This window comes from Onychostruthus taczanowskii, unplaced genomic scaffold, assembly GCF_017590055.1.
Source record: "Onychostruthus taczanowskii isolate IOZ18803 unplaced genomic scaffold, ASM1759005v1 scaffold1, whole genome shotgun sequence".
Taxonomy (NCBI): domain Eukaryota; kingdom Metazoa; phylum Chordata; class Aves; order Passeriformes; family Passeridae; genus Onychostruthus; species Onychostruthus taczanowskii.
The window spans coordinates 16,956,540-16,975,652 of NW_024496525.1; the positions used below are offsets into that span (position 1 = coordinate 16,956,540).

Here is a 19,113-nt window from a genome sequence, read left to right on the forward strand (position 1 = left end):
ATGGTATAGAATAATGTCTGTGTCCTGGCCATGTCCCCTCCTGGCTACTACAAAAATTGACTCTGTCATTGCTGGAACCCAGACATTTTCCACTTGATAATCCAAAATTTTTGCCTTCAGGCCTTTTAGTATGATCCAAAATCCCTGGGCAATTGGGATTTCCTATTCAAGCCCACTTAGGACTCCTGATACTCAAAGAACAGTCTTCTGAGACACCAGGAAGGGTATTCGGCTGTCTAATTTCTTCTGTCTCCACAGTAGCTATCCCAAAAGCCCAATGATGCTCTTTTGGATCCTTGAAATACCCTCTCCTGAGGTACTAGGGATCAAGTGGTTATCTCTGGCCCTGACTCTTCCTTTTGTTCTGTGGGCCCTGTTTCCTCTTTATTCCCCACTAAGCAAACTGATTTGGTCTTGGATTTCTTCTTCTGTACAGGGGCAACTGCTACTGGCACGGGTTGTTGCCGTTGTTCAGCTGCAATTTGAGAGGCTATGGTGCCTGTAGGTCTGCTTTCCTACTCCTCCCCTGGAGGGTGTTCTCTAGTATTGAAATGTGTCCAGTAAAGAGTAGCCAGGGCCCAGCACACTGCAATAAATTGCTCCTCTCTGGAGTTGCCACAGCATTTTCCTTGCACTGCTGCGTTCTGTCACTTTAAACAGGGTCTTGTATTTGTTCAGAGGTGAACTGCCAAACCATTGGAGCAGAGAACTTTCCCAAAAATTGGCCCATTCTCTCCCATACTCTATGCCACTAGTGACCATCCACCCTCAGGGCAGATCTCTGAATGACCTCCCTAGAAATCTCTGTCCTGACTAAATATGGTGTAGATGGCACTGAGGAGAAGTGGCGGACTTAGCAACAAGAATATGCTTTCCTTAACATCCAGCAGAAATTTAAAAATTTTCAGAAGCTTTTTTAACAGGTCTGAAGGAGGAAAAGGGGGTGAAAAGCTGGGGAAAGTCAACCCCCCTGTTCTTCCAACAGGCTGGGTATAATTGTTAATGGATCTCCAGGGTTAGTACCTGAATAAGGATAGGAGAGAAACACTGAATACACATCCCAAATTACTTTCACTGTCCTTGATGTTATCATGTCATAAGCTGATATCCCACAGTACAGCAGCAAAGGAATCCTGATCCCTCTCCCTGCTCTGAAAAAGATCAACATGAGGAGCATATATGGGAATATATACATGGTTATATATATAATATAATACCCATTTGAACAGCCCAAGCAACATTGTGACCACTGGCTCTGGACCTAATACAACAAATACTTAGATCAAATTAGTTTCTAACCTGCTCTGGGTTTCAACCTGATCTGTTGAATCACAACCCTTCGTGCCTCACACTGGGCTCCAACTATGGCTGTCTTGGTTTAGGAATGGTATTCTCCAATTAATTCTTCCATTAAAACCATGTGCCTCTCCCTCTCCACCCTCCATTTTGAGGCAGGAAAAGCAAAGATCATGGGTTGAGATAAGAGCAATTTACTGGGTACAGCAATGAGATAAGAAACTGAACAGTAACAGCAACAATACTAATGATAGAGGGAATAAGAAATGAAACGATTCACACAGAAACCACACCCCCAGTCTCCAACTATCCCTTCCCCCATAAGAGGCAATACCAGACAGCTTCCTCTGCCATGTTCTCATGCCCAGAAGGAGCCCCTTCTTCCTGGAAGAGAGTTCCTTTCCTCTGCCCCTGGCAATGGTGTGAGTTGGTATAGACTAACTTCTGTGTGCTGGCCGTGCACCCTCCTATCTGCTGCAAAAATAAAGCCTGTCCTGGCTGGAACCAGGACACATAGTTTGCTCAATAACCTCAATGCAGTTACTTCATCACTCTGTGCCTTAGTCTCAATGGCTTTAAAATTACTATCACAGCACTCCTTAAAAATACCTGTAAGAGTTTCTATAAAAATGTTCTTTCCAAGGCTTATTTCAATGAACATCTGTCTGGTGTATCTTAAAGTAAAAGGAGGTATCCTATCTCAGAGATAAATCCAGGACCTTTATGAGTAAGAGTTACTTTAAACTAAAGTTGATGGTCCCCATCCTTTTGAGCTGACCCATGATGCTCTCCGCAGAGCCCATGGTCATCTATTGTTGGGGCACTGAATGTACAATGCACCTGTGTTGTGATTTCCTTTTTGCTACTGCCAAGGGTTTGGCAGGTAACACATGGTACTTTGGCTGGGCAGAGCACAGAGAAATAAAAGGATTTAGCTTTGTATTACAAATCTACTCTGAGCTCGGTCTTTGCTTGTTATCAGGTTCCTGTGACTGCCATTCTTCCATGCTACAGAAGTGATTTAGTGAGATCTTAAAGTCTTACTGAATAATCTTGAATACTAAATAACTTGAAGCTTGCTCAGTTTTCTTTAAACATCAGGAAAAGTGCATCATAAGGAACGGCCATTTGCTCTTAGTTGCAGATTACTTGGTCTCAGTGTACTACACTGCACTGAAGAGGCCTAAATAATTGCTAACATAAGTAAATCTGTAGTAAGTCCAAATACAATAAAGCTTCACTTTTTCATGTTGTCTGTTTTGGAGAACGCATGTATTATGGACCTTTTATTACTGACCTTTTGTAATTGTTTTTCTGAAACAGGAATTACTTTCTTGAAAATTAGGTACAGCACCTTTTCTTAGGATTAACTCTGAAAAAATTTTTGTAGGTCATGGAAAAGATAAACCAGTGAGGAAACGAGTCAAACGTAATTAACACCTTTGACATATGCATGAAAATCATGTTTATTGCTGTAGCAATGTATATTGTGTTAGCTCAGATATGAATGAGAAAGGAAAATACAGGCATTCTGAAAATGTATAAGACCTAAACCAACTCTTATCACTAATGCCAGACAATAGAATCAGATTTCTTTCACCAGACTCATTTTCTTTCTTTGCATATTTATTCCTACAAAAGCCTTGAATTTCAGTTCCTACTCATTTTCAGGATTTATGCCTTCTAATCATTCAGTAAAGGGCAAACTGTTGAACAGTCTGAGTCTTTCACAGTCATTCTGTTTGGTAGAAGTTCCAGTAGTCAAATAGCTTAGTGAATGAATGTTTGTCTTTCAACAAAATGGTTGACTCATCATTTTCAGCTCAAAAAGGAATATTCAGCCATAGTACTGATTTTGTTTGCATAGCTTGAAAATTTTGTGGCCATCAGGCTACATTTTTAGTCTTATTATTGGCAGAAAAACATTAGATAATTTGAAAGCCAATAATACAGAGTAGCAGTTAGTCAAGTGGAAATGAAGGTGAAGTTCTAAAGTAATGCTTTTACATGCATAGCTATGACAGCAAGTGTTGTAGATGTGTGATTTGTAGTGAGGCAGGATCAAGTTCTTTTAAACCATAGAAAGCGTGTCCTATTATTCCAGTGGAAACTGGTTAGTTTTGTATAGGGCCAGGGTGGCTCTTTGCATAGATAGTTTTGTTGGATGGTGAATATTCCCTCTTGTTTGAAATTCAAAATGTTTGATATTATACAAACAAAAAAAACCTCACCGACTTTGAAGTTGTGTTTTTGTTTAGACTGAGAAGAAAAAAGATGTGATTGCAGCCCAGATGGCCAGCAACATCCTGGGCTGCATCAAAGAAGTCTGGCCAGCAAGTTGAGGAAAATTACTGCAGCTTTCCACTCTGCCCCTGTGAGACCCCATGTGAGGTACTGCATCCAGTCTGGGAACCCCAACACAAAAGAAGTGTGGGCCTGTTGCAGCAGTTCCAGACTTCCATCTAGGAAGATGATCAGAAGTCTGGAGAACAGGTCCTGTGAGGACAAACAGGATGAGAGAGATGGGGTTTTCCAGCCTTAAGAATGGAGGGCTCTCGGAAGACCTCACTGGGACCTTCCAGTATTTGAAGGGGACTTACAAAAATAAGAGGGAGAGCAACATTTTACAGAGGCAGATAGTGATAGGACAAGGAGGAACAGTTTCAAATTAAAAGAGGAGAGATTTAGGTAAGATATTTGGAGACATTCTTTACCCACAGAGTGGTGAGGCACTAAAACAGGTTGTCTAGAGAATTTATGAATGCCCTGTCCTAGGAAGTTTTCAGGGCCAGGCTGCATGAGCCCCCCAGCAACATGATCTCATGTGTGGTGTCCCTGCTCATGGCAGGGAAGTTGCAACTACATGATCTTTAGGGTCTCTTCCAACCCAAAACATTCTATGATTCTATCATTAACAGGAGGAATTCTGGAGGCTTGCATTAATTCAGGTTGACTTCCTCAAATACAGCACAATGTTTTGTTCTACATTTTTTCAAATTTATTTAATCTGACAGTGTTGTGTTGTAGCTACTGCATTTGCAGTTGTCTTTGCTCCTGCTCCCAGGGTGTATATGGCTCATTCTCTTCCTTTCTACTTTTGCTTTTCCCTGTTATGCCTCTTACTGCCATCCTGCTAGGGAGTCATTCACTCGTGCAGTCTTTTGCAGACAGATGAGAACATACTATGTATGTGCCACAGACCAGCTTAAAACAAATATTAATAAGCTGTCAGTAGCAAGCTGTAAGTACTATTACACTTAAAGCTGATTTGGTGCACCTGGAGGTTCTAGTGTCCCCATACTTATCTGCAACCAGATCTGTAACCTGTGTGCATGTTCCATTGGGTATTGTTTGTTTTCTCTTACTCTTATTCTCTGGAGATTCACTGCAAACCTCTGAGGTGAGGTGCATTTTAGTAGGATGTTGAAAGATTATAGACAGGGGGATGGGAGTGTCCACCCAGCTTCTGTTAGATGATGGGACTGCTGAATGTGCTGAGTGGTATAACAAGGGACGCTATTGCCTCTTTAGTCTTGCATTGAAACTGCACCTTCTGTGCATTTATCACTGTTGGTGTGGGATTCTCTAATGCTGTGCTTTCCCTGATCTCGGTGCTTATCCCCCGCTTCTCAGAAGAAGCTGTGAGGAATAGTGGGTGCCTGCACAGTATGATGTGCTTAATGTTTTTACTTGACTTTTTAACCACTCCCAGCTTGACAACATTGGATTCTGTTCTGCCTTTACTGTTTCAAGCCATGACAGCATTATCTTCCCCTTACGTCCCTCACAATCAATTCCCAGATTTAATTCTAGTGTCTTCATATTCCTTCTTCTTAACATTTGCTTTTCTTTCCCGCAATGTGAACAAGCTATTCATTCAAGATAAATACATACAGAAGATCAGCTGTTCAGCTTCTCCCTATAGTGAAATATTAATCTGGGCTGCTGAACTTGTACCATTTTATATGGAAAAAATTTTGTTTAGTATGCTTAAGAAACAGAATCAGCAGTGGTGGTACCACTTAATGAAATCTACATAATTTTTTCCAAAGCTTGCAAGGCTGTTTTACCCTTTCTCTGATGTTCCCTGTGCAGCCTGATTATTGCAAATGCTACTTGCTCCCCAGTGTGTGTCTGCAGCATTGGTAATTAGTGCACAATACGATTTGCAGGAGGCATGAGGAAAAAAGCACTGAAGTGCATTGATTAAAATTGCCACTTAGTTTAGCAACAAGACAAGCTACCATGTACCAAAGTCTAAATTATTTGAAGTGGGGGGTCATGGGCTATATGAACAATAAAGTGGTCTTAAAAATAAAATTAATCCTATGTCCATTGGTCTAATAGTGTTCAAAATGTCTTCCCCAAAGCGTTCTACTGACAAATTTTGCATGTTGATTAAAAAAGAAATAGCAGCTTTATTAAATGAGTAAAAACCTTTCACCTTAATGCATTTGGGCAGAGTGCTTTCAGTTTTGGGTGGAAGAGGCTGCCATCATCTTCTCTCTTACAAAGTCAGTGGAGAAAAAACAGATCCTCTGTGTTTCACCTAGTATTTCCAAGAATGCCGCTTACAGCCTTCCTGTGATGCTACTTAGTCTTACCCATGTGCTTTAGGGAATTGAATCTGGATGAAAATGTGTCCTGCCAATGTATGTTGTCTAAAGAAGCAGCATTAGCATTAATAAATGCCAACACAGTTCTACACAGTTCTAGTACTATTCTAAATTCTCTTTTTTCTTTAGCTGCAGTAATTTACAGTTAAAAAACACATATCTTTACATGGCCCAAGGATTTAGCAGAAGTGCAACTGCTAATGCAGATATTTACCTCATCATGCAGTCATGTTCACTTCTGGTTTTAAAAATAAAAATCTGCCTGCTGAACGAAACTGTCTTCTAGAGACCTTTGCTTCTTGTTTACGTCTCATATTCAGAATGTTACAGAAAGCCTGTTGACTCTCATCTTGGCCCTCTTACTCCCTGCTGCTCTTCCATGTAGGCATTAGTGATATTGTTGGGGTGGCCTGGGAGGTGTTGCATGTGACTGTATGGCTTCGGGCATGATGCTCAAGGGTGTGGAAATCCAGGTGGTGTTTGCCTTGATCCTTCTCCTAAGAGGGAGGGGCATGGAGGAGGGTTGAGTGAAGTAGATGAGGCCTTCTTCAGAGAATTGGAAGATCTCTCATGTTCAAAGGTCCAGGTTCTTGTGGGGTACTACAGTGGTGTTAATGATTTGCTGGAAGGACAACAGAGGGCTCAGGTGATCTGGAAAGTGCTGGGGACATCTTCCTGTTACAAATGATTGAGGTGCCAGCAAGGTGATCTCCAGTGGTCTCTACCAACTTCAGTGACTCTTCTGTGGTCTCTTCTTAAGTCCTGGAATGAAAGGAGCAAATTAACAAAACAGGAACAGTGAAAAGAATAAAAACTGCTAAGGGAAGAGAAGCAGCCTAAAACATCATCTAAACTTCTTAGCTCTCTGAAGTGAGATTTTTCTTCTCCAATTTTCATAGGACCAAATTAGAGTACCATGGTGCTAAACAAGGAAAAAAGGTTCCTGGCAATACTGTTACTGGTTATTTCAACAGATATACATTGTGCTTGAATTCTTCCACAGGATGCAACACACTTCACTTGAGGCACTTCATATATATATATATATATAACTTATAGAATAAGTGGATGCCCTAGAGAGAAGGAGGAGGAAAAGTTGTCATGGCAAGTGAAGCATTGCAGCTCCCCTGCAGCATAATGTGCAACTTCATCTATACAGACACTGCATCTGAAACAGGAGAAGTGTACAGGATATTTCAGAGGAAGTTCTTTATAATATAAATCAAATGGGAAACACAACTCCCTATGAAATGCTTTGCAAGTGTGGAAACTCAGACTAGGTTAGTTTTCAGATAGTACTTACTAGAAAGGATGTAAAATTTTGCTCTTATATATTGTCACTCCCAAATTGAGTCAGGTTCTTAGAGTATATTTGGTGATTTTTTTTAACATATGTTTCTTTAGAGATCCTTGCTCCTTACTATAAAGAGGAGTAAGAGATCAAATCCAGTTTTTAGATGTAGCAGCACTTCAGAGGAAATCTGCTCAAAAACCTGCCGGATTTCCAGTCAGTGTACAGTTGTTTGAAGAATCCAGGTGGCTGTGGCCTTGTGTTCTTTCTGCACTAGCTGTGAAATGATATGAGGAACATATTTCAGTCACAGTACTGAAAGCAGTATTGGACTTATGGAAAAATATTTTATGGTAAAGGTCCCCACATGCTAAAAAACAAAGATGCCGATACTCTGTTAATTGTTGTTTTTCTAGGGTAAAGATCAGTGGTTACAGTTTACAGCAATGGTTAGAGTGGATTCAAATAAGTTTGTGCTGAAGTGGATGCAGAGAATACAGATGAGCAGTGGGTCCCATAACTTTTTTCCTGGAGGTGGTAACTCATATCTTCATATTGGAAGTTATTAAACTGACTCCAGCCAATTCCCAAGTCATCTCTTAGTGCCCTTGGGCTGTTTCCTGAGCTCTTGGCTGTGTCTTTCCTCGTTTAAGGAAAGAGGAATCTGTTGCAATACACTTGAGAAACCGTTTTCAGTATTTTTTTACTTGGAAACTGTGCTTATAACTGTGTTTACCTGCAGGAGGGCAACTAGATAGTGATTGATTTGTATTTTTGGTCTTTTTCTACTTGATTTCAACTGTATAGACAGTTTCTTATTATTTTTGAGGAGGATGTTATAAGGTGGATCAAATAATATATGCCCTATATTTTATCCAAAACGTTTGGAAACACTAACTTTATTAAATAAGCAAAAGCTCCAATGTTTGTTCTCTACTAATCTAAATGAAAGAATGAAAAATATATGCACATTTTTTCCATTTCCAGTGGTTTTAGGCTGCTTCCTTCTCATTTTTTAATATAATTCTATAATTAAAAGGTACTTGTTCTTACTTTATGAAAGAGCATTCGTGGTATGTGGATCTTTCTTTCATTTAAATGCCTTGATATCAGAAATATGTCCTAAAAATATCTAGTAGCCAAGCTAAGAGAACTAGCTATCACACTCAACATTTTAATCAGATAATTTTTCCCTTTGGCACAATTTCTGCTTTGCATTCTTCAAGTTCTTTAGTTGTATGAGCCTGTACCTCACACTCTCCAGGAATGAATAATGGTGCTTTAAATTTGTTTTTACTAATTACAGTTTGATGATACTCCTTTTGTAGCCAAAATAGATTTGAAAGAAACCTCACTATAAGTAAGAGTCTAGTTATAACCTAAAAATTTCCCTCTCTGTTGCAGAAATTCATCATATCTCACTATAGTACAGCTGAATTTTGTAAAAGAGATAGCTAAATAATTTTCTACAGTCAGCATTATTTTAAGAAGTCATTTAAGGAGGAGGAGGGATTAGGAAATGATTATGAATTTTTCATGTTTCCTTGAGAAAAATCCAGTAAATGGGTTGTAATTCCTACCTACATCCATCCATGCTGTAGGTAACAGCTCTCATTCCTTAGTGAAGGGACAAAGAAGTTGTGAATCTGGAATTAAATCACTTGTTCCTTTCTACTACTGTATTATAATCTTGTAACAAGCCATTTTCAAATGAAAAATCGCAAGTTTGTACTTCATTCTCCAAATGAGAAAATGTATTTTCTTCTCTTCCCAATTAGAAACACACATCTCGGATCAGAAAAAAGAAGACTTCTGTGCTGAACTTCAATTTTATAAGAATTCCCAAAAACACACAGAATTTTCTATCCAGGCAGAAACCGAAGCACCGAAACTTTCAGATTTGCAAGTAATCAGTCAAAGAGGAGGATTCCTAACTGACTGTAATTCTGGTTCAGAAGAATCAAGGTAAACCCAAGAAATATCCCTCTATATAGTTTTTTAAGATTCAAATTATTGACAATATGCACATGGTTTTTTGAGTAAATATAGGGAAGTTTGCTTCCCACATGCAATCAGTAAGTCAGCTTTTTACTTAGACTCACCTTTTCTGCCCTTCTTCCCTTGTGGAATGTAGCATTTCACCTCTGTATTCTCTAAGCACTCACAGAAAATATGATCTTTGCAATTTTGAAAATGCATGCTGAACAGAATAAAAACAGATCTTGAAAACCTACTAGTATCTGTGGCTTTACATAACAAGCACATGAAATGTGATGAGTGAGTAGGAAACAGGAATAAAGCAGGGTGAAGTCCACATGAAGCTGGAAGAGTGAAGATGAGAAGCTGTAATACCTTGTAGCAGTCTGTGACAGGAATCTGAGGACTGGCTAATATGATTGAAGAGTTTAATACAGACTCTGAAGATTTTATTGTGTCACTAATTTTGGTCATTTCTTGTCACTAGTGTTTTTACTGAGCAGTGGCCCTCTATAGCAGTCTTAAGAAATATATACACTCATTCTGTATCTGACACAATGTACAAAGGTATAAGTAGCTAGTTATATCTTTGACTAGACAGCTGGTTAGGGAACAAGCTACCAGTTTTGAGTGGCTTAGGCAGTCTGAATACCAATTTTCAACTGAGAGTGTCAGAGTTGTTTTCGAAAATGGGATCAAGGCTGCAAAGCCCTATTACATACTTTTGAAAAACACACTGATTCCTCACCTGTCTAGCAGATTCTACACCCGGTTTTGCTATCTTCATTATGATCTAATGGTGACTGTTTGGGCCAAACCCAATTCTTAATGCCTTTTCATTTTCCTTTTTGCCTTTTTGCATTAGCAGCTGAGATTTGCTTTAAGGGCAATGCATTCTGCACTAAATGCCAAGTATAACCCAAAGTGCTTAAGCACAGCCCAGCACAGAGTTACCCAAAAATTGTTAATTTCAATTTTTCAACAGCACCACTCCCACTGACAATCAGGCTTGTCTGGAACACTGAGATTAACCTCCAACAGCAGCGATCATGTTGAACCATCTCAGCTCCAAGTATGTTATATGTAGGATCCTAAAGCTATATGCCAAAACCTATCTTGGCCCAAATAGATTTTGATCAGAATATATGTTAACATTTCTTGATATGGAAAAACCCAGGAAATGTTAAGTCAGTGTTGATTTGTGTTTTAGATGGTGGTCCTGGTACTGTCAATGTGATTTGTCATTTTTAGTTTTAAGGAGAAGGGAAGAGAAAATAAATACAGTGGAAGCAGGTGAAATACAGTGGAAGCAGGTGAAAAAAGGGTGGCTGAGTACAGACAACTGTCTGTGTAAGATAATGACTCTTTGGAGCAATAGATCGCTTTCTTTATCTTCCTAGGATGTGAATTACACATAAAGTAATGTCTACAGTGGCAGCAGGAGTTCAGAAGGTATAGCTTTTCTCTGGCTACTTCTTATCGGTTATTAGCTATGAAGTGTATAGCCAGAAAATGCTTAAAGAAAGAAAACGTTAAAAATATTTGCTAGTTTCCTTTCTAATAATTCATTTACTGATTTTGCTGCCATGTTACAAAGGAGATCTGAGTGATCTGTGAGTATCAATGGAGACCCAAGATGTTTTGTGAGAGTCTTACTTTGAGTGAATTTTTCTGGCCATTGAATCTTGTCTTATTTTAAGTTGTCTATGGCTAGTAAGTTATTTTAAAACTCCAGGTGGCATACAGTATGGAATTCCTGTTGTCAGGTATAATATTTAGAATCATACCATCATTTTACAGATTTCCTACCATCATTTCTACAGATTCCTAGATTTTTTTATGGATATTCTCATATCACTTCCTGTGGAATCATCCCACAAAAAAATTTGGTTTGCTTAGACCTGAGCATCACTTTGATCCCCAAATGTTTTATTACTTTTTTCTCTGTGTTAAGCAATGGCTTTTAGTATTTGCTTTCCTTCAGCATTTTCTGTTTATAGGCTTCATAGCCTATTTGTATTCATCTGGTTTTTGCCTTAGTACTGTAGGGTATTTATTTACTATTCCAGATTTGCAGATTCTTTTCAGAATTACAGCTTTAAGAAGTGGTAGAAGGGCATCCATTTTTTTCTGACTATTTAATACATTTGCAGTGATTAACAAGTTTTTGATAATTTATTTCTGTGCATTTTGTTTCAGAGGGGTGGAATAACAACAGGTTTTTAAATTATTTTTCATTTCTTTTGCAGTAGTGTAGAAAGAAAGGATAACAGGATGCTCCCTGAATTTATATCCTCATGGAATGATGCTGAAGATTTCGGTGGAAGAACAGAAACTGCATTCCTTTTAAAAGAATTGGACACTCTGAGGGCCAAAAATAAAAAGGTACAATTGCGATATTCAAGATACCAATATTTGCTTTTTTATAATTGCCTTGCAAAACATACATTTTAAACTGTGCCTGATTTAGTTTTGTTATTTATTTTAGTGCACCAATCACTAGCTTCCCGTAATTTTGGATTTTTAGTGTTTGCTTAACAACAATTTCTGTGGAATTAAACCCTCCAACCTGCTCTCTGACTTTTTTGATCAATAGATTCTTGCACCCTTGATGAAAAACAATGAAGACCAAAGACTAGACCAGGATGTCATGGGTAGAATCCAATTAATGTTCCCTGATAACTCAGCTTTATTGAAGAGGAGAAAATTCCATCTTCCTTGAATACTGCATTGCTTCTAGTGTTAGCTGTGGTTGCATGTGCCTAAACAATCTGAGAGTCTCTAGTCTTTCCATAAAGTGTCATTGAATATTCAAGCTCAGATATCTGTCCAAGAACAGATTTAGTGAATACTTTTTAAACAAAGGCCTTGATATGTGAAAGAATACCAGTCTTCCATCTGAGAACATGAAAAAATATACATTTACACCAGTCTTTTCAGACTGTGATGTCTGTATCTTGGTAGGAAACAGGCTATTAATGCAACCACCTACATTATATTCCATGCAATTCTGAACTTCCTTAGCAAGAAGGACTACAGCTGGTGATACCTGAGGAAGAGAATCCCAAATAAAAACAATGGCATGTGTACTTGTCTCACAGAGCAAGATAGCCCAGGTGTTAAAAAAAATATTCTTAACATTTCTTCTTTAAACAAATAAATATAATAAATTGAACTTCTGGTTTAATGCTTAGTGTTTGTATTTTGAGGGTGAGAAATCGTTGTTTGCAATTTTATTGTGGTTGAATTACTTGTTGACAGTTTCAGCTAGATAAGAATCTTACTGTCCATTTGCTCAATTCAGCTTCAAGATAAGCTGGCTGAAAAGGACAAGGAGCTGAAGACGATGAAACTGGACTTAGAATTGCAAGATAGAGCTACAGAAGCTAAGATTGCAGAAAGGATTGCAGGTACAGTAGGCAAGCGTTTAACAGATGGCTGTATGGCTCATACAGTACCCGTGGTTGCTATATGACGTGGCCTAGTGAATGTTAGCTTTATTTGCTAAAGGAGGGAAGATTTGACTTTTTTTTTTTATGTGTGGCTGTTTAGAGTTGCTTAGAAAATAGATGGCTTTAACATCCTGGTACTGGTATTAGTAGGAGCTTTACCTGTATTCATACTGATTTGGGCATTAAATGCATTGTTAACACCATGTCAATCCAATCACAAAAAGGTTGTTTGTTTTGTTGGAAGGTCCTGAACAAACAAGGGGAAATAATGATTACCAGTGCCTCTACCTTTCAACCAGCAGTTCAAATACCACTTATTGTTTTAGCTGGTTCAGAGCAATACTACCCCCTCTCCGTGTTTGGAGATAGTCTCACAGTCACCTCAACCAGGGACCTGGGCTGTTCTTGAAAAATCTGCTCTTTTGGTAGCTAAAATGAATTTTTGTCAGATGATGGCATATATCCAGTGAATGAAGTTTATATGAATTTTCAGAAGGAAATGTTTTTGAGTGTATATCTGAAAGCGAACATGTGCTTGTATTTGTTGTTAATTGTTCTTTGGATAGACATGCAAGCATGGAGACAGTTTGTATTCTGTGCTTGTGGAAACTGCTAATGTAATGAAGTTGGGCATTCTTATTATTGAAAAGTGACTGTGTATAAAGTATACCCAGTAGATGAAAAATACTCTCAGGTTTTCATGAAGATGTTTAAAAAACATTAATGGGAGTGCTTTTATAAATTCATTGTATCATTTGTTCAGAAAGAAAATGTTAGCTTGGTAAAATTGTTTCCTCATAGATCACACGCACTTCATAGAGTATTAATAGTACTAATAGCTGTCCCCAAAATATTTGTACTAAAGGGAGGAGTAACTGTCTTCAGGAAAATGGAGCAGATAATAAACTCTCTAGCTGAAAAACAGATGGCTGACATTCCACTTAATAACAAACTCCTGAGAATATGGTGTAGTGTGAATATTATAGATGGAAAAGAGAGTTCCTAGATTTTCTGTGGTGGGGGAAGGGAAAGTCAAATCTAATCAGCATCTTAGAAAAAAAATAAAATACAGGCATAATTTTTATTCTTATTTAATTTCACATATCTGCTTGCTTTATTTTCAGACAAAAGAAAAATCTGCACTCTGTGTCATTGTTATATCCACTAGCCGAAAGCTAACGCAGATTGTTTGGCTTGAATATGAAGTTTTCTGTTTGTTCCTGGATATTTGCCCAGTGTTTTTACCTCTGTACGTGATTCTGTTTGGTAGAGGTGTTCATTGCTCATTAAAACCTGGAAAGAAAGGTGTGTCAAAAACACAGATAGTTTCATTTTTATGGATATGGCTGAAATACTTGTTAGGAAATTGTTGTTTTCCTACACTACTGCTTAAACTTTCTATTGATGTCCTAAACATATTTTTCTCTTCAAAACAGAATGGCATGAATATGGAAATAATAATTTAACATGCTTATTCTGTTTTTAAAGGAAAAATAAACCAAATTTTAAAGACAGCTACATAGTGTAATAACAATGACCTTTAAAAAATAACCTTTTTTTCTCCTTTTATGAGTACAGGAAGTATAAAATCCTTTAAATGCTGAAGGGAGAGGGCAAGAGGCTCCTTACTACTTAAACTGTTTGCCAAAAGGAAGCATCGTTAATACTTCACAGTTTTTTTGCTTCCTGTCTTGCAGTTCTAAGAATGTTACCAAATTTGGATAAATGGTTTAAAATCTGGAAATATGTGAACCCAACTGGATTTGTGGAAGCCTCTGTGTGTCTCTCTCATAAAAACCTTGGGGAGAGTTCTAATGGACAAGCAGAACCTAATAAAGAACAGACGGTGTGTTCAAGGAAAAACTTATCCCCTGCATTAACTTCTTTGAGGAGGGGAGAACACATGCTGCTGCGATTTCAGGTTACTAGTTAATGTTTAATTACTGCAGTGTGTAACACATGGTATAGTGAAGCTTGTAAATATGGGTGTTTGCATTTTTATTATTACTTAGTACTGACTTTATGATAAGTAAGTGACTCCACAAAATTATATTGTAAAGAACATAAGAAAGGAACACCATAAAAGTGTTATCTACTTTAAGGAATATTAGAATTCTGTTTTAAAAGGTAACCCTGTAATTGATAGGTTTTACCTAAACAAGCCTCATGGAAAGAATTGAAAAGTGAAGACAAAGAGCATTTTGAAATGAAGCTACAACAGTCTACAGAAATAAAAAATCCAGAGACTGACATTTTGTGATTTTTAAATTGTTCAAAGTAAAAAGTAAAGAAAAAGGGGTAAATTTATGAAATGCTTCATGAGAAAATAAGAAAAAGTAGAATTAAAGCAGAAGATATATATGATGGAAGAAAAGTATTATATTGTGTGAAGTAAATAACTTATTTTCAGAATGTTTTTATTTTAAAATTTTGCTAGCTAGCTTTGAAAACATATTTTAAAACTTCCTTGGATCCCTATCTCTATGTCAGCTAGTTGTGGCTAAAGAAAATTAGAGAATTTAAAGTTTTGATTTCAGACTTTTAGGCATTAGAGACTATTGTTTTTGATGGACATAGTTACTACAGGTTCCTGCAGTTTATTCATTATTCTTCTGTTGGATTTTGTGTCATTCTGGCCCAATGTCAGAAGGTACTGTTAGTTTCACTCCCTGTCATGAAGAAGAGGTGGAGGCAACATCAGGAAAAGCCAGGGAAGCGCACATCATAAAAGAACAGACACCAGAAGAATGTAAGCAAAAAAGGGAACACCACGAAGGAAGCCGGTATGAAGAATAGCCAGATCTGAAATTTGGGTGTGCAGAACTTTCATATGTTGAACAGAAAAGGGAATGGGTGTCACCTGTGGGAGTGGTAAGGGGAAGGAATATACATCTTCCAAGGACAGACTGGAAAATCAAGATGGAGGCATTGCAAAGGAGTAAGTCTTCAAAACAGCTAGCTGAGAGAACAGGTCTCCCTTTGGATGGATGTAGTAAGTGACTTCATTTTTTCCTAATGGAAGAATTAAGCAGGGGATATATATATGAACTTTTAGAGGAAGGAGATGGTTGAGTGTAAGGGAGAGTTATAGAGCATAGGGGTAACTTCTCTAGACTGGAAAAAAATATCAAAGCCCTATTCTCACAGTGCCATTACTGCAGCAAGGTATACCATAGTTGGCAACAGACCCGGAGCTCTTGGAATATTTTTGTTGCTATCAGAGTATATATTGGGACTAAGAATAATTCTGAACAAAAATATAATAAAAATATTTATCCTTAAATCTTTCTGTAGAAACAGCTATTCCGTGAGTTGGGTTTTTTTAATGCCAGTATCTTAGTAATAATATTACCAAAATTTAATACTTTCTTAAATCAATATCAGCTCAGCAGGGTTGAGTCCAGCCCTTTTAGGGGTTTTACACCATTTTTAACACCTGAAAACTGTATTAGCATTCTGTAGATGCTCTCTGAAAGACCAAGGTAATGATAGGAAATACAGTGTGGAAAAAGAGGAAAGCAGTACTTCTAACGTGTTGGTATACATCATACAACTTTCAGTCTCTTGGAAACTAGGGCAATATACCTACAATGAAGTCCCTATTTCAGGTCTGTTTTTATGAAAATGTTGTGAATATACATTTGTGGTATTTTGGAATTCTTGAATATGGTGTGGAAATATTCATGAACATTATTTGAAGTTTTCTAAATTAACTTGAAAAATAATTACTGAATATGCATATGCAATAGATTTAATAGCAAAAGTAAAAACAAATATCCAAGTGGCTGTTAGCTTAGAGTTAATTTGATTTAATATCCATAAAGTGAGAGGAAATAAGTAATCTTGCCAGTAATAAACTTTGGGTGGCAATAACTTTCAGCACAGAAGAAAAGTATTTTCCATTTCTTCAAAGCTCACTTTAGAGTCCCTTTTTAGATGTTATTTTTCTTTCCTGCATGTCATCCATTAAAGATTAGCTGTGGAAGGTTGGAGCATGGAGAGATTATGAATGACAGAACAACTCCTGCAGAATAATAATCAGTTTTTGGTATTTAATGCTGTTTGACTTTTGCAGACACATTTCTTATTAACCTTTGGTGCAAACAGAAATCCAGGTTCCTGATATCTCATGGAGAAGATGAATTCAAGATCCTCTTCCAATTAAACTGAAATAAGGCCAATATTGGGCCTTAGCCAAAAGAACTCAGTAGTTCCCAACTCTCATGTTTATAAACCTAAATATGAATGATATTTTACAGTAAGAAGGTAATGCATATACTTCCCTAAACCAGTTTTCTGTGCATAATTTATTTATACATTTAGTCCATATAACTTTTAGGGGGCTTGCCCTATTAAATGCTTCATTATGAATACTATTTCCTGAATGTATTTTCAAAATATTTCCTGATAAATAACACAACTTTGAAAATAGCTGCAGGATTTGAATCCTCTGCATGGGAAGGTAGAAAATACATTTAAAGAAAATAAAAGAAAAAAAAACCCCAGGGTGGGGGCATCATGACTGGTAAATTCTTGGCTTAATTTTTAACAGTTTAATTTGAAATAATGTGATTTTACCTTCAGATTGTCAGAATTGTTGATTGTCAAAAAGTTGCATACAGCTCTTTGAAGTACAGTATATGATGAGTTGGCATAGATTAAAATGTCATTTACTAAGCTGTTTGTTGGTGGAGCATGTATGTAGAAAGCAAGCCAGTTTCTTCTGCATTTTTCATGGCTAGTCTGTCCTTTCTTCCACACAAGTGCTGGATGAGCATAAAGAATTGGGTTTTATTCAGGAATAAAAAGGTCTGCAAATGATCTACTTCTTGGGGCATTACAAAACTTTCCTTTACCATGACAAATTTTAACTTGCAAACTTTAATGCAGTGTTTATATTTTTCCTCTAAAAGTAAATATTCAGGCATCAGCAATTACCCACTGAAGAAAAAAGTTTAACGGCATTATGGTTTGAATTTTGAAGTCAGCTGTGTTTAGTGTGTTAGAGGCAGAGGCTTAAGTATTGTACAGGGATTGGCTTTCACAAGAACTGCCTTGGGGTCTGTGTATAATACTCTCTCCTATTCTTTTCCACTTTATTTTTTTTAATTGAATTGTGATCTGAGTACATAAAGAAAACCCTATGCAGAGCTGCCACTAAGCAACTTTAGCCTTTTATTAAGAACACTCTTTTTATAGCATTGGAAATGTGATGAATGCTATGCACTAAATACATACAACAAACACAAAGCAATAAAGAAGTCAGTGTGTTCTATCAGTGTTTGTTCAGATTGCTTTATCTATAAAGTCACATTTAGGTGTAAATTACTTTTAGTCTATAATTCCTGGTACAGACTGATGAAAACTCTTAAGTATTTTTCCTATGATCTTCTTATCACTATTTTACTTTTATTTTTTCAGTTGTACATCATAACTGAAAGTAAATGAAGGGTAGCTTTCAAAAAACAGATCGGAACTTAAGTTGTCTGTTTCGTAATAGAACATGTCAGCACTATTTTTAAGTTGACAGTGAGCCCTGGAGCTCCTGATAGTTTGCCATTAACCTGAATAAGAACTCTGTAAGTGCTTTAGAATTTGAACATTTCTGGGGATTATCTGCATTTTGTAACATGTATAAGCAGAGACCAATTAATGACACATTTTAAAGGCTTTCATGGCAATGCAGAGGTTTTTTCTTAATTTGGCTATGATAAGATTGACTTATTTAGGAGTTGTGAACACAGTCATTAAATTTAGTAGAAGAAAATCTCAGAGGATTTTGATTTCTAATTTGGGTGGATGACAAATACATACATGTTTGTATTTCTGTAAGGAGAACAAGCATATATCCATATGGTTAAATAAAATTTAATATATCTGTAAAACTTACTTATATTGAAAACCAGTTATTGTAGTGTTATAGTATTTACTGTATCTTCTGAAATACAGTAGCACTGTGTATAGTGATCTCATATTTTCTTTAGATGACTTGGCCTGTATTCTAATTTTACTTTTTTTAATGAGTAATTTTAAAAAGTGATTTCTGCTGCCATAAATGTTTTTAGTCCCAACATTTTCCTCTTTTGCCTCTCTTACTCAGTTTATTTTATTTACACAGATGACCTGTAGGAAATAAGCAAACAGACTTTTATCCTGGGAGTTGTGCTTTCCTTGCCTCCCCCAAAGTTCCATGTTTGGAAAATCATGAAGCACTGCTTAAACTAGAATGATTTCCAGCACACCTTCTCAGTACTGCTGTTTTAAAGGTGGTTTAAAAAGTATAGGAGATAAGTTTACCAAAAGAATCAGGTTCAACTAAGAAAATATGTACACTGCTTTGACTCAGTAAACTCATACTTGGTATGGTTCATCTTCTTCATATTTACTTTTGCCCATATTAGAAAACAATTAGCTTACTAAACAAATTTGAGTATTTGGGATAAAAAAATCTACTTTGAGTCTCTCTCATTTGACTAAGAAT

The 19,113-nt window shown here is 37.0% G+C and overlaps 1 protein-coding gene across 3 annotated transcripts in view; it reads left to right on the forward strand.

Annotated features, from left to right (window-relative positions):
* MIPOL1 (mirror-image polydactyly 1) overlaps positions 1-19,113 on the forward strand; it is a 160,860-nt gene that overhangs the window by 12,225 nt on the left and 129,522 nt on the right. For 2 of the 3 annotated variants that reach the window (XM_041401737.1, XM_041401728.1), the window contains 3 exons: positions 8,982-9,168; positions 11,430-11,565; positions 12,485-12,590. In XM_041401737.1, coding sequence (XP_041257671.1) covers positions 8,982-9,168; positions 11,430-11,565; positions 12,485-12,590 — 429 coding nt within the window. Of the gene's footprint in view, positions 1-8,981; positions 9,169-10,165; positions 10,253-11,429; positions 11,566-12,484; positions 12,591-19,113 lie in introns of those variants that run through there. The other variant, XM_041401745.1, reaches the window with a different exon arrangement.